Source organism: Mobula hypostoma, chromosome 23 (genome assembly GCF_963921235.1).
Source record: "Mobula hypostoma chromosome 23, sMobHyp1.1, whole genome shotgun sequence".
NCBI lineage: Eukaryota > Metazoa > Chordata > Chondrichthyes > Myliobatiformes > Myliobatidae > Mobula > Mobula hypostoma.
This window is the reverse complement of record NC_086119.1, coordinates 55581370-55595981: the sequence shown is the minus strand read 5'-3', so window position 1 is coordinate 55595981 and position 14612 is coordinate 55581370. Positions and strand designations below refer to the sequence as shown.

The 14612-nt window shown below is 43.3% G+C and overlaps 1 protein-coding gene across 5 annotated transcripts in view; it reads left to right on the top strand.

Annotated features, from left to right (window-relative positions):
* The window catches only part of LOC134336935 (derlin-2-like), a 99003-nt gene that overhangs the window by 27019 nt on the left and 57372 nt on the right, over window positions 1-14612 (top strand). For 4 of the 5 annotated variants that reach the window (XR_010015907.1, XM_063031614.1, XM_063031611.1 and 1 more), the window contains exons 2-3: window positions 428-493; window positions 7091-7164. Coding sequence is in view for 4 of the 5 variants with exons in the window: in XM_063031614.1 (XP_062887684.1) it covers window positions 428-493; window positions 7091-7164 (140 nt within the window). In the remaining variant the exon portion in view is untranslated. The remainder of the gene's footprint in view (window positions 1-427; window positions 494-7090; window positions 7165-14612) is intronic. The other variant, XM_063031612.1, reaches the window with a different exon arrangement.

The following is a 14612-nucleotide window of genomic DNA, read 5'->3' as shown; positions in this document are numbered from 1 at the left end:
CTATCATTTGAAATTTTGAAGTTGACAGTGTGATTGATTAACTGACAACACATTACTTTTGAATTGGGATGTAGTTAATGATGGCAATATACTTGACTAGGGATGATTGGGTAAATTCCTGTCAATCAAGGTTGATGAAGACAATGGCTGAGCAACACACACAAAATGCTGGAGGAACTCAGCAGGCCAGGCAGCGTCTATGGAAAAAAGTACAGTCGTCGTTTCGGCAGGACTGTGGCCGAGATTGATTTTTCACCACTCAGCATTTTCTTGACTTTACTGATGCAGTTGCCATTGTTTTTTCTGTTCTTAATTATTTCCGAGTGAATTAATTTTATTTGAGGAAAGCTTTAAGTCTGAGCTTTAGTTCTTGAAGCTGTGCAATGTGCTGAGATCGTGCTGTAAATTCTCACTTGTCTTTTCACAGCAACTGGAGTTCATTACCCCTTTTCAGCTATACTTCAACCCTGATCTAATCATCAAGAAGTATCAAGTAAGTTGTAAAATATTTTATCCCATAATTAATAATGCAGTGACCAAGATTTATTTGTCAGTATTAGTATTGCTATCAGTATCAGTAGAATAAGGTTGGGGGGCTAGACAGCCAATGGCTCCTACTTACTTTAGAGTCTTAGAATTATAGAGCTCAGAAGCCAGCATTATGTCTCTGCACCCATTCATACTAATCCCGTTGGGTCCACAGCCTATCATAAGACCATAAGGCATAGGAGCACAATTAGGCCATTCAGCCCATCAAGTCTGTTCCATCAATTCCATCATGGCTGATCCTGGACCCCACTCAACCCCATACACCTGCCTTCTCGCCACATTCTTTGACGCCAACTGATCAGGAAATGATCAACTTCTGCCTTAATTATAAGCATAAACTTGGCCTCCACCACAGTCTGTGGCAGGGTATTCCACAGATTTACTACTCTCTGGCTGAAAAAAAATTCTTCCTTACCTCTGTTCGAAAGGGTCACCCCCCTCAGTTTTGAGGCTGTGCCTCTTGTTGTGGATGCTCCCGCCACAGGAAACATCCTCTCCACATCCACCTTATCTAGTCCTTTTGACATTTGGTAGGTTTCAATGAGATCCCATGCACACTTCTAAATTCCAGTGAATACAGGCCCAAAGCTGCCAAATGCTCCTCATATGCTAACCTCTTCATTCTCAGAATTATCCTCATGAACCTCCTCTGGACTTTTTCCAATGACAACACATCTTTTCGGCGATATGGGGCCCAAAACTATTGGTTGTACGGCCTGACTAGAGCCCTATAAAGGCTCAGCATTATCTCCTTGCTTTTATATTCTATTCCCAATGAAGTAAATGCCAACATTGCATTTGCATACTTTACCACAGACTCAACCTGTGAATTAACCTTCGAGGAGTCTTGTACAAGGACTCATAAGTCCCTCTACACTGCTGATGTTTAAACCTTCTCCCCATTTAGATAATATTCTGCACTATTGTTCCTTCTATCAAAATGCATTAGATTAGATTATGAGGACACTCAGTCCTCGTTTATTGTCATTTAGAAATGCATGCGTGCATTAAGAAATGACACAATGTTCCTCCAGAAAGATATCACAGAAACACAGGACAAACCAAGACTGACAAAACCACATAATTATAACATATAGTTACAACAGTGCAAAGCAATACCATAATTTGATAAAGAGCAGACCATGGGGACGGTAAAAAAAAGTCTCAAGTCCCAATAGCCCCATCATCTCACGCAGACGGTAGAAGGGAGAAACTCTCCCTGCCATGAACCTCCAAGCGCTGCCAACTTGCCGATGCAGCACCATTGGAAGCACCCGATCTCAGCGGACTCTGAGTTCGTCTGAAAACTTGGAGCCTCCGACCAGCTCTCCGACACCATCTCTGCCGAGCGCTTCGACCCTGCCCCGGCTGCCGAGCAACAAGCAAAGCCGAGGACTTGGGGCCTTCCCCTCCGTGGATTCTGGATCACACAGCAGCAGCAGCAGCGAAACAGGCATCTCATACATTATACATTTCCCAATACTGTATTCCATCTGCCACTTTTTAGCCCATTCTTCCAATTTGTCTAAGTCCTGCTACAATCACATTGCTTCCTCAGCACTACCTACCCCTCCACCTATTTTCATATCATCTGCAGACTTTGCCACTAAGCCATCAATTCCATTATCTAAATTACTGACAAACGATGTGATCAGTAACAGTCCCAATACTGACCCCTTGAGGAATACCACTAATCACAGAAAAGGCCCCCTTTATTCCCACTCACTGCCTCTTGCCTGTCAGCCAATCTGCTATCCATGCCAGTATCTTTTCCGTAATGCCACAGGATTTTATGTTGTTAAGCAGCGTCTCAATTCATTGGTATTCATTTCCAATTCTCTGGCTGCTGTCTCCATCATCGTCTTTGTCTTCCTCTTGCTTTCTTCCCTTCAATCTTCCCCATAATTATTGTGCATTCTAACTCCTCTTTCCTAATCACATGTCCAATAAAGTTACATTGCCTTTTCATGATCTCATACATTATTTCTCTTTTTCTGTTTGCTCTGTTCATGACATCCTCGTTAGATATTTGTTTTGTCCATGATATTCTTTGCATTCTCCTCAAAAACCACATCTCTGCTGCTACAAATCATTTCCTCACATTACTAGATATAGTCCAACATTCTGAGCCATATAACATAACTGGATAAACATAACATTTCAGTACTCTGAGGTGGGTTGTCATGCCTGGTTTAGTATTTGTCAGTATACTCTTCATTCTCGTAAAGGCGTCTTTTGCCATCCCTATTCTTCTTTTAATGTCCAAGTCACACCTGCCATCGAATGTCACCCAGCTTCCTAAGTAGCAAAAGTTCTGTACTTGTTTTATGTCTTCCCCGTTTATTCTCAGCCTGCAGATAGGACTCTCCTTCTTTTTGGATATCACCATTGTCACGTACCCAGACATCCCACCTCTCCTGGAAGTTCCGGGAGTCTCCCGCAAATTAATAGTGGCTCCCTGATGCCTGCAAGTTATATACAATGTCCCAGAAATTGTTTTTTTGAGAGCGAGCGTGAGAGTGAGCGCAAGAGCAAGAAAGCAAACGTGAGAGCGCGCGAGAAAGCAAGCGAGAGAGAGAACAAGAGCGAGAAAGCAAGTGCGAGAGAGTGAGAGCGAGAGTGAAAAAGCAAGCGCGAGAGAGCGAGAGCAAAAGAGAGTGAGAGCAAGAGCGAGAAAGCAAGCGTGAGAGAGAGTGAGAGTGAGAGAGCGAGCGCGAGTGAGCGTGCGATAGAGAGCGGGAGCAAGAGCGAGAGAGTTCCAAAAATGTCAAGAGTGGCAGAGTGTTCCAAAAAAAATATAAAACGTACGTCACCCCAGACTACCCTAAATTACCCTAAAGTGTACCCCTGCCTAGTAGGGGTCAAAAATAATCACAGTGTTTCTCGCTGCACTGTTTGCAACAGTGACTTTTCTATTGCCCATGGTGGGTTAAAATGTAAAAGACATGTTGAGGTGAGTTTAACAGGTGTCATTCATTCATTGGCATAGCTAATGTTATTTAAACTAGCTGGCCAGCTGCTAAGGAGCTACTCTATCGCAGACATCCCACCTCTCCCGGAAGTCTCCCGCAAATTGATGGTGCTACCTCCCTGAAATGAGTCTTTGCAGGGTGGGATGTCTGCGTACCCCATGACGGGTTAAAGAACCAGCAGAAATGGTAAACACTTTGGAGTCCGGTATTGCTATTAACTAATAATATTTATTAGTAACTATGCAATACAGTAATATAAATGCAGATAAATCAAACAGGTTAGCAATGATTATATATAAATAAGTATATCAGTAAGTGTGAAAATATATATGGAAAACCAAGCTTCTTCAGGTCTAGGGGTAAATAGATAGTCTTACGACAATGAGTAAAGTTCAGTTCAGTTCGTGGTGTTAAGTTGAGTAGTGATGGAGAGAGAGGGGGAGAGATTTGAGTCTTCAGGTGAGCTGATGCTGTCAATCTTCCTGTTGTCCTCCGAAATCCTTTAAAAGCCACCCACTGTGACTTCAAGAAAGGGGACTGTTTTTCTGTGGTGGAATCATCAACCCAGGCAAAGGGTTGGACACATGGACAACTGCCCACTGGTCAATCCCTTTTCTCACTGCAAGAGCCACTGATCGATCCATCAAAAACCCACTTTTTCTGTGGGGACATCCCTCCCTTTTTCCGAACCAAGTTTCCAATATCCCTTGAAAACCATGGCTCTATCAAACTTTTAACCTTTCCTTTCAACCTAACAGGAACATAAAGATTCTGTACCCTCAAAATTTCACCTTTAAATGACCTCCATTTCTCTATTACATCCTTCCCATAAAACAGATTGTCCCAATCCACTCCTTCTAAATCCTTTCGTATCCCCTCAAAGTTAGCCTTTCTCCAATCAAAAATCTCAATCCTAGGTCCAGTCCTATCCTTCTCCATAATTACACTGAAACTAATGGTATTGTGATCACTGGACCTGATGTGCTCCCCAACACAAACCTCCGTCACCTGCCCTGTCTCATTCCCTAACAGGAGATCCAACACTGCCCCTTCTCTAGTTGGTACCTCTATGTATTGCTTCAAAAAACTATCCTGCACACAATTGACAAACTCCAAACCATCCAGCCCTTTATCAGAATGGGCTTCCCAGTCTATGTGTGGAAAATTAAAATCTCCCACAATCACAACCTTGTGCTTACTACAAATATCTGCTATCTCCTTACAGATTTGCTCCTCCAGTTCTTGATCCCCATTAGGTGGTCTATAATACACCCCTATAAGCATCACAACACCTTTCCTATTCCTCAATTCCACCCAAATAGCCTCCCTAGACGAGTCCACTAATGTATCCTGCCAGAGCACTGCTGTTATATAATCTCTGACAAGCAATGCAGCACCTCCCCCTCTTGCCCCTCCTATTCTATCATACCTGAAGCAACGAAATCCAGGAATATTTAGTTGCCAATCACACCCCTCCTGCAACCACATTTCACTAATAGCTACAACATCATATTTCCAGGTATCAATCCATCCTCTAAGCTCATCACCTTTCTTACAATGCTCCTAGCATTAAAATAGATGCATTTAAGAAACTCTCCACCTCCCACTCTCTGTTTATCCTTAATGGAGCAAACAATTTTGTTATCTTTTTCTTCCTTGTCCCCTACATCTTCGGTCTGAGTGCTCCTGATCTCTGTCCCCTGCCTCTCCTCCCTCACACACTGCCTACCTGCCTTCTCCATTTGTGAAGCAACCTCCCCTCTCCTAGTCTCCTTAACTTGATTCCCTCCCAACCATTCTAGTTTAAAGTCACCTCAGTAGCGCTTGCAAATCTCCCCACCGGGATATTGGTCCCCCTAGGATTCAAGTGTAACCCGTCCTTTTTGTACAGGTCACACCTGCGCCAAAAGAGGTCCCAATGATCTAAAAACCCGAATCCCGGCTCCCTGCTCCAATCCCTCAGCCACGCATTTATCCTCCACCTCATTGCATTCCTACTCTCACTGTCGTGTGGCACAGGCAGTAATCCTGAGATTACTACCTTTGCAGTCCTTTTTCTCAACTCCCTTCCTAACTCCCTATATTCTTCTTTCAGGACCTCTCCCCTTTTCCAACCTATTGGTACCTATATGTACCACGAACTCTGGCTCATCTCCCTCCCACTTCAGGATATCTTGGACGCGATCAGAAATATCCCAGACCCTGGCAGCAGGGAGGCAAACTACCATCCGGTTCTCTGGACTTGGTCCACATAATTGTCTATCTGACCCCCTAACCATCGAGTCCCCTATTACTACTGCCCTCCTCTTCTGTTCCCTATCCTTCTGAGCTACAGGGCTGGACTCTGTGCTGGAGGCACGCCCACTGTTGCTTCCCCCAGGTATGCTGTTCCCCCCCCCCAACAGTACTCAAACAGGAGTACTTATTGTCAAGGGGCACAGCCACAGCCATAGGGGCAACTCTCTAGTACTTTATTCTTCCTATTCCCCCTCCTAACCGTGACCCACTGGTCTGCCTCCCGTGGCCCCGGTGTGACCACCTGCCTGTAACTCCTGTCTACCAACTCCTCACTCTCCCTAACAAGACGAAGGTCATCGAGCTGCAGCTCTAGTTCCCTAATGCGGTCTCTTCGGAGCTGCATTTCGATGCACCTGGCGCAGATGTGGACGTCCGGGAGGCTGGGAGACCCCACTACCTCCCACATCCGGCACTGAGAACAACACGCTGCCCTCACACTCGTACTTCCCCCTCTCCTCATATAACAACAAAATATGAATACCAAACCTTCCTCGCCTCGCCTGTTTCTGCCTAAGCCCGTTGAGCCAAAGCCCTTAAGCCTTCACTCTGCTCCCGGCTCACTCCACAGCCCGCAAATGACGCTGCCCACTGTATAAGACTGTGTTCCTTTTAAATCTTCTGCGCTTCACTCCCCGACATCACACGCCTGTGCAGTCCCACCTTTCTCAATGCCCATGGGGAAAAAAACCCGAAAAATTCAAAAAAGGCTTCCTCCGCGCTCCCACTCCGATTTTCAGACTTCCTTCTCCGAAATACTCAAGTAATTATATGACAAACTTGTTCTTAATTTATCACTTCTCTGTCCTATTACCCTGAGTATATCAACTAACCCATACACCTCACTGAGAGGCAATGACCGTGTGGATAGTCAGAGGCTTTTTCCCAGGGCTGAAATGGCTAACACGAGAGAGCACAGTCTTAAGGTGCTGGGGAGTAGGTTCAGAAGAGATGTCAGGGGTAATTTTTTATGCAGAGTGGTGAGTGCGTGGAATGGGCTGCCGGCAGCGGTGATGGAGGCAGATACGATAAGGTCTTTTAAGAGACTCCTGGATAGGTAAATGGAGCTTAGAAAAATAGAGGGCTATGGGTAACCCTAGGTAATTTCTAAAGTAAGTACATGTTTGGCACAGCATTGTGGGCTGAAGGGCCTGTATTGTGCTGTAGGTCTTCTGTTTCTAACCTCCCATAACTTCAGTGTTCTGAGATTGATCTACATCAGATCAATATTTTACTTGTGTTTTTAATTAATTTATCTCTTGTTTTTTTTGCAGGTTTGGAGACTACTAACCAATTTTCTTTTCTTTGGCCCTCTGGGGTTTAGCTTTCTGTTCAATATGATCTTTTTGTATCCTTTTGTGAATGATGGATAGGAATGCCAAATGAACTGAACTAAAAAAAAAAAAAAAAAATTAATTCCGAACTGACCAAATTAGTGATTTTTAGAACAATACCTTTGCAAAGCCAAACATGAACTGACGGTTTTAGGGCTATGACAGAGCAGTATTTTACTGCACCATATTGTTCGTAAGATGCTATGAGCCAAATTTAGTGAACATCCGAACAGTGTAGTACAATAATGGTAAAGATGGTACTCTGGTGAACGCAGCAGGCCAAGCAGCATCTCTAGGAAGAGGTGCAGTCGATGTTTCAGGCCGAGACCCTTTCGTCAGGACTAACTGAAGGAAGAGTGAGTAAGGGATTTGAAAGTGGGAGGGGGAGATCCAAAATGATGGGAGAAGACAGGAGTGGGAGGGATAGAGCCAAGAGCTGGACAGGTGATAGGCAAAAGGGGATATCACTTGTCCAGCTCTTGGCTCTATCCCTGCCCCTCCTGTCTTCTCCCATCATTTTGGATCTCCCCCTCCCCCTCCAACTATCAAATCCCTTACTCAATCTTCCTTCAGTTAGTCCTGACGAAGGGTCTCGGCCTGAAACATCGACTGCACCTCTTCCTACAGATGCTGCTTGGCCTGCTGCGTTCACCAGCAACTTTGATGTATGTTGCTTGAATTTCCAGCATCTGCAGAATTCCTGTTGTTTGCTTTTGAAGATTGTACTCTTCAGTGTTGGTGCATGACCAAGTGGTTAAGGCATCGGTCTAGTGATCTGAAGGTCGCTAGTTCGAGCCTCAGCTGAGGCCGTGTGTTGTGTCCTTGAGCAAGGCACTTAACCACACATTGCTCTGCGACAACACCGGTGCCAGGCTGTATCGACCCTAGTGCCCTTCCCTTGGACAACATCAGTGGCGTGGAGAGGGGAGACTTGCAGCATGGGCAACTGCTGGTCTTCCATACAACCTTACCCAGGCCTGCCCACTGGAAATCTTCCAAGCTGCAAATCTCATGAGACTAACAGATGCCTATAATATAGAAGTACTCTTCAGTATAGTATTCAAAAGGAAGAACATGTAATGGTTACTAAGTTAACCCAGGTGTTGAGAACTTGTTTTTTTTTTGGAAACATTAATTTCTTCTATAGTAATTCTTTGTGTTTCGCTATCTTGAAGAGCTCATTTGTGTATCCTGCATGAAGAGCCCATATATTTGTTTAAATTCTGACAGTTTTTTATTCCCTATATAAAGAGTTTTTTTTTGACACATTCGTATTCATAAATCAGTATTGAGTACAGGAGTTGGGATGTTATGTTGAAGTTGTATAAGACATTGGTAAAGCCAAATTTGAAGTATTTTGCGCAGTTCTGGTCACCTACCTACAGGAAAGATATAAGTAAGATTGAAAGAGTACAGAGAAAATTTACAAGAATGTCGCCGGGACTTGAGGGTATGATTTTAAGGGAAAGGGACCTTATTCACTGGAGCGTAGGTGAGGAATTGGAGATCTTGTAGAGGTATGCAAAATGATGAGGGGTATAGGTAGATAAGCTGGCTTTTTCCCCTGAGATTGTGTGAGACCAGAACTGGAGATCATAGGTTTAAGATTAAAGGTGAAATATTTCAGAGGACTCGGGGGAGTTTCTTCACTCAGAGGGTGGTGCCAGTGTGGAATGAGCTGCTGGTTAAAGTGGTGGATGCAGGTTCAATTGCAACATTTCAGAGAAGTTTTGGTGAGTGCATGGATTAGAAGGATAAGGAGAACTATGGTCTGGGTACGGTAGAATGGACTAGGCAGAAAATAGGTTGGCATGAACTGGATGGGCTGAAGGGCCTGTTTTTTCATTATTGTGTTCTGTAATTCTATAAGTTCTCCTGTCTCAGTCTGTACGAGACCCACATTATGTTTTCACATAAGTGTGGACACCTGTGCCTGTTTTTCTTGCTATTCTACTTTTCATCCATGTCTTGATCCTGTTTTGCTGATTTTCAGAATTTGTTAGGTGGAAATAGGAGGGTTTCTTGACACTATAGTCCAATGAGTTAATGGATATTAGACCTTGTATTGGAAAATTAGCCTGGCCAGGTGATTGGTGGAAGGGTATTTTGGGAACAGTGGTAACAGCTGTTAGTGTTTAGATAGTTAAGGATATGGATAACACTCTACCTTGGGAAAGTGCTAAATAGGCAATAGGCTAATTACAACAGAACTAGGCAGGACTAAGTTGGGGCAGCTGTTGTAGACAAGTCCTCATCCAACATATGGGAGCAATTGAAAGACTCCCTTATCAGTCTTTAGGACTAACATGTTTTGTGATGAAGGAGGACAGGGATGGCAGTGGTCCAGAACTTTGGATGACAAGGGAGGTTGTCAATTCAGTCAAGATGTAAAGGGAAGCATATTATGGTTTAGAAAGCTGAAGGACCAGGCCCTGAGGAATGTAAAGAAAGCAGGAAATAACAGAATCAGGAGGACTAAAAGAGGCTGTGAAATGCCTTTGGCAAGAAAGATAAAGGAGCACGCCAATATTTTTATACAGGGAGAGGGTAGGATCACTCAAGGAGAAAGGAGAGAATTCATGCCTGGAGCCAGGTATGGCAGGAAGCAAAGTATTTAGGAAGCAAGAATCAAGCAGGGCTCTATAGAATTATAAAGTAACCAAGAAGAAGCTTAAGAAAATACTAAGAGAGCTAGAAGAGGTCATGAGAAGGCTTTGGTGAGTAGTATTAAGGAAAACTCCAAGGCCTTCTACATGAGGAACAGGGAAATCACTGGAGTGAGGTTAGGATCCCTCGGGGTAAATTGGGAAATGTGTACCTGGAAGTGGAGGGAGGGGAGGTCCTTAATAAATTCTTTGGGCAAGAGAGACTTTAATGAATTTGAGGTCAGCATAAAACAGGCTTATGTGAGGTTAAGAAAGAGGCATAACAGCGCGTCTTTCACCTCAGACGGTTGAGGAAGTTTGGTATGGGCCTTTCCAAGAACTTTCTACAGGGGCACAATTGAGAGCATCCTAACTGGCTGCATCATTGCCTGGTATGGGAACTGTACCTCCCTTAGTTGCAGGATTCTGCAGAGTGGTACTGACAGCCCAGCACATCTGTAATTATGAGTTCCCATGGTCCAGGACATTTACAAGGACAGGTTGTGAAAAGGGCCCAAAGGATAATTGGGGTCCCGAGTCACCCCAACCACAATCTATTTCAACTGCTACCATCCGGGAGATGGCACCGCACCATAAAAGCCAGGACCAACAGACTCCGGGACAGCTTCTTCCACCAGGCCATTAGACTGATTAACTCACACTGATTTGAGTGTATTTCTATGTTACATTGATGGTTCTATTTATTATAAATTATTGTAAATTACTATGATTGCACATTTAGACAGAGACATAATGTAAAGATTTTTATTCCTCATGTATGTGAAGGATCTCAGAAATAAAGTCAATTCAATTCAGTTCAATTTGAGTGTCTTACAGAGTTTGAAAACATTATAATGGATATGTTCCTAGGGCCATAAGGGATATATCCCAGGTTACTACAGGAAGTGAGAAAAGAGATTCCTGGGGCACTGACAATGATTGCATCCTCCTTGGTCACAAGAGTAGTACCAAGGGATTGGAGGATGGGAAATGTTCTATTCTTCAAAAAGGGTAATAGGAATAATCCTGACAATTATCGACCAACGAATCTTATGTCCATGGTGGGCAAACTAATGCAGAAGATTCTTACAGACTTATAAGCACTTCGAGAAGCATAGTCTAATTAGGGTATTAGGGACAAATACAGCTTTGTGAGGGGCAGATCTTGCCTCATGATAATAAACTGATGAAGGTAAAGCAGTGGAAATGGTGTGTATAGATCATAGTAACGCATTAGACAAGGTTCCTGAATGGTATGCTTATTCAGAAAATCGGGAGGCATGAGATTCAGTGGATATAGTTTATATGGGTTTCAGCAAGGTACTTGAAAAGGTTCCTCATGCGAGGCTCATTCAGAAAGTAATAAGGCTTGGGATCCAAATAGACCTTGCTTTGTGGATCCAGAATTGGCTTGCCCACAGAGGCAAAGGGTGATTGTAGATGGTTCGTATTCTGCATGGAGGATGGTGACCTGAGACCCCTCCTCTTCGTGATTTTTATAAATGACCTGGATCAGGAAGTAGAAGGGTGGGTTAATAAGTTTGTTGATGACATAAAAGTTGGGAGTGTTGTGGATCGTCTGGAGGGTTGTCAGAGAATACAGCAGGACATTGATAGCATGCAGAACTGGGCTGAGAAGAGGCAGATGGAGTTCAACCCAGATAAGTGTGAAGTGGTTCAATTTCAGTAGGTCAGATTTGAAGACAAAATTTAATATTAATGGTAAGACTCTTGTCAGTGTGGAGGATTAGTGAGATCTTGGGGTTCATGTCCTTAGCACACTCAAAGCTGCTGTGCAGGTTGACAGTGTTGTTAAGAAGGCGTATGGTGTGTTGGCCTTCAGCAACTATGGGACTGAGTTCAAGAACCGCGAGGTAATGTTACAGCTATATAAGACCTTAGTTAGACCCCACTTGGAGTTCAGTTCTGGTCACCTCATTACAGGAAGGATGTGGATACTATGGAGAGAGTGCAGAGGAGATTTTACAAGGATGTTGCCTGGATTGGAGAGCATTCCTTATGAGAATAGGTTGAGTGAACTTGGCCTTTTCTCTTGGAGTGACGGAGGATGAGAGGTGACCTGAAAGTGGTGTATAAGATGATGAAAGGCATCAATCATGTGGATAGCCAGCACATTTATTTCTACTACCAAAATGCATGACAATGCATTTTCCAACATTGTATTTCATTTGCCACTTCCTTGTCCATTCTCCTAATCTGTCCAAGTCCTCAACACTACCTGCCCCTCCACCGATCTTTGTATCATCTGCAATCTTGGCAACAAAGCCATCAATTCCATCATCTAACTTACTGACAGCATAAAAACAAGCATTCCCAACACTGACCCCTGCAGAACACTACTAGTCACTGGCAGCCAACCAGACAAGGATCCTTTTATTCCACCTCACTGCCTCCTACCAATCAGTCAATGCTCTAACCATGCCAGTAACTTTCCTGTAATACCATGGGCTCTTAATTTGATAAGCAGCCTCATGTGTGGCACCTTAACAAAGGCCTTCTGAAAGTCCAAATATAAAACATCGACTGCACCCCCTTTATATATCTTACTTGTAATCTCCTTGAAGAATTCCAACAGTTACGTCAGGTACGATTTTCCCTTAAGGAAACCATGCTGACTTTGTCCTATCTTATCCAGTGACACTAAGTACTCCATAACCTCATCCTTAACAATTGACTGCAACATCTTCCCCAGCTACTGAGGTCAGGCTAACTGGTCTATAATTTCCTTTCTGCTGCCTTCCTCCTTTCTGAAAGAGTGGAGTGACATTTGCAATTTTCCAGTCCTCTGACACCATGCCAGAGTCCAATGATTTTTGAAAGATCATTACTAATTCCTCCACAACTCTACCGCTACCCCTTTCAAAACTCTAGGATGCAGTTCATCTGATCCAGGTGACTTATGTACCCTTGGGTTTTTGTGCACCTTCCCCCTTGTAATAGCAACTGCACTGACTTTTCTTATTTCACACACTACAACATCTGGCCAGTGCTAGTGTCTTCCAGACTAATGCAAAATGCTCATTTAGTTCACAAACAAGAGAAAATGTGCAGATGCTGGAAATCCAAGCAATATCCCGAAACATCGACTTTACTTTTTTTCCATAGATGTTGCCTGGTCTGCTGAGTTCTTCCAGCATTTTGTGTGTGTTACTCATTTAGTTCATCTGCCATCTCCTTGTCCCCCCCATTATTTATCTGGGCTCATTTTCTAGTTGTCCAATATCCACTCTCACCTCTTTTATTTTTTACATACTTCAGAATCAGAATCAGGTTTATTATCACCGGCATATGCAGTGAAATTTGTTAATTTAGCAGCAGCAGTTGAATGCAATACATAACAAAGAAAAAAATAAATCAATCAATCAATTACAGTATATGCATATTGAATAGATCATAAATTGTGCAGAAACAAATGTATATTTAAAAAGTGAGGTAGTGTTCATGGGTTCACTGTCCATTTAGGAACCAGATGGCAGAGAGGAAGAAGCTGTTCCTGAATCGCTGAATGTGTACCTTAAGGTTTCTGTACCTCCTACCTGATGGTAACAATGAGGGCATACCCTGGGTGCTGGAGGTCCTTAATAATAGACGCTGCCTTTCTGAGACACAGTTCCCTGAAGATGTCCTGGGTACTTTGTAGGCTCGTACCCAAGATGGAGCCAATTAAATTTACAACCCTCTGCAGCTTCTTTCGGTCCTGTACGGTAGCCCCCTTACACCAGACAGTGATGCAGCCTGTCAAAATACTCTCCATCTGTACAAGTCGAAAAAGCTTTTATTATCCACTTTGATATTGTTTGTTAGCATGCTTTCATATTTCATCTTTTCCCTTCTAATGATTCTTTTAGTTGTTCTCTGTGGGTTTTTAAAAGCTTCCCAATCCTCTGTCTTACCACCATTTTTTGTGTTGTATGCCCTCTCTTTTGCTTTTACATTAGCTTTGACTGCCCTCGTCAGCCATGGTTGTACTATTTTCACATTTGAGTATTTCTTTGTTTTTGGAATACATCTATTGTTCACCTTTCTCACTTATTGTAGAAACTTACTTTGGCCAGCTGCTCTCTAATACCACTGTAATTTCATTCACTCTGTTGAAATACTGCTACCTCAGACTTTATTTTCTCCCTACCAAACTTCAAGTTTAACTCAATCATATTGTGATCACTGGCTCCTAAAGGCTCTTTTACCTTAAGCTCCCTAATCACCTCCAGTTCATTACATAACACCCAATCCAGTATAGCTGATCCTCTAGTAGGCTGAATGACAAACTGCTCTAAAAAGCCATCTTGTAGGCATTCAACAAACTCAGTCTCCTGAGATCCATTACCAACCTGATTTTCCCAATCGACCTGCATGTTAAAATCTCCCATGACTTTTAATAACATTGCCCTTTTGACGCACCTTTATCTATTTCCTGTTGTAATTTGTGGTCCACTTCCCAGCTACTGTTGTGAGGCCTGTATATAACTACCATCAGGGTCCTGATGTCCTTGCAGTTTCTAAACTCAACCCACAAGGAGTCAACATCTTCTGATCCATTGTCACAGCTTTCCACTGATCTGATGCCATTATTTACCAGTAGAGCCACACCTCCCCCTCTGCTGACCTTCCAATCCCTCCAATACAACCACCCTTCACCCATGATTTAGTGATTGCCACAACATCATACCGGACAATCTGTAATAGTACAAGATTGTCCACCTTATTTCTTATACTCCATGCATTGAGATATAACACTGAGTGCTGTATTTGCAACTTTTTTGATCTTGCATCCCTATTGCACTGATACTTACCCT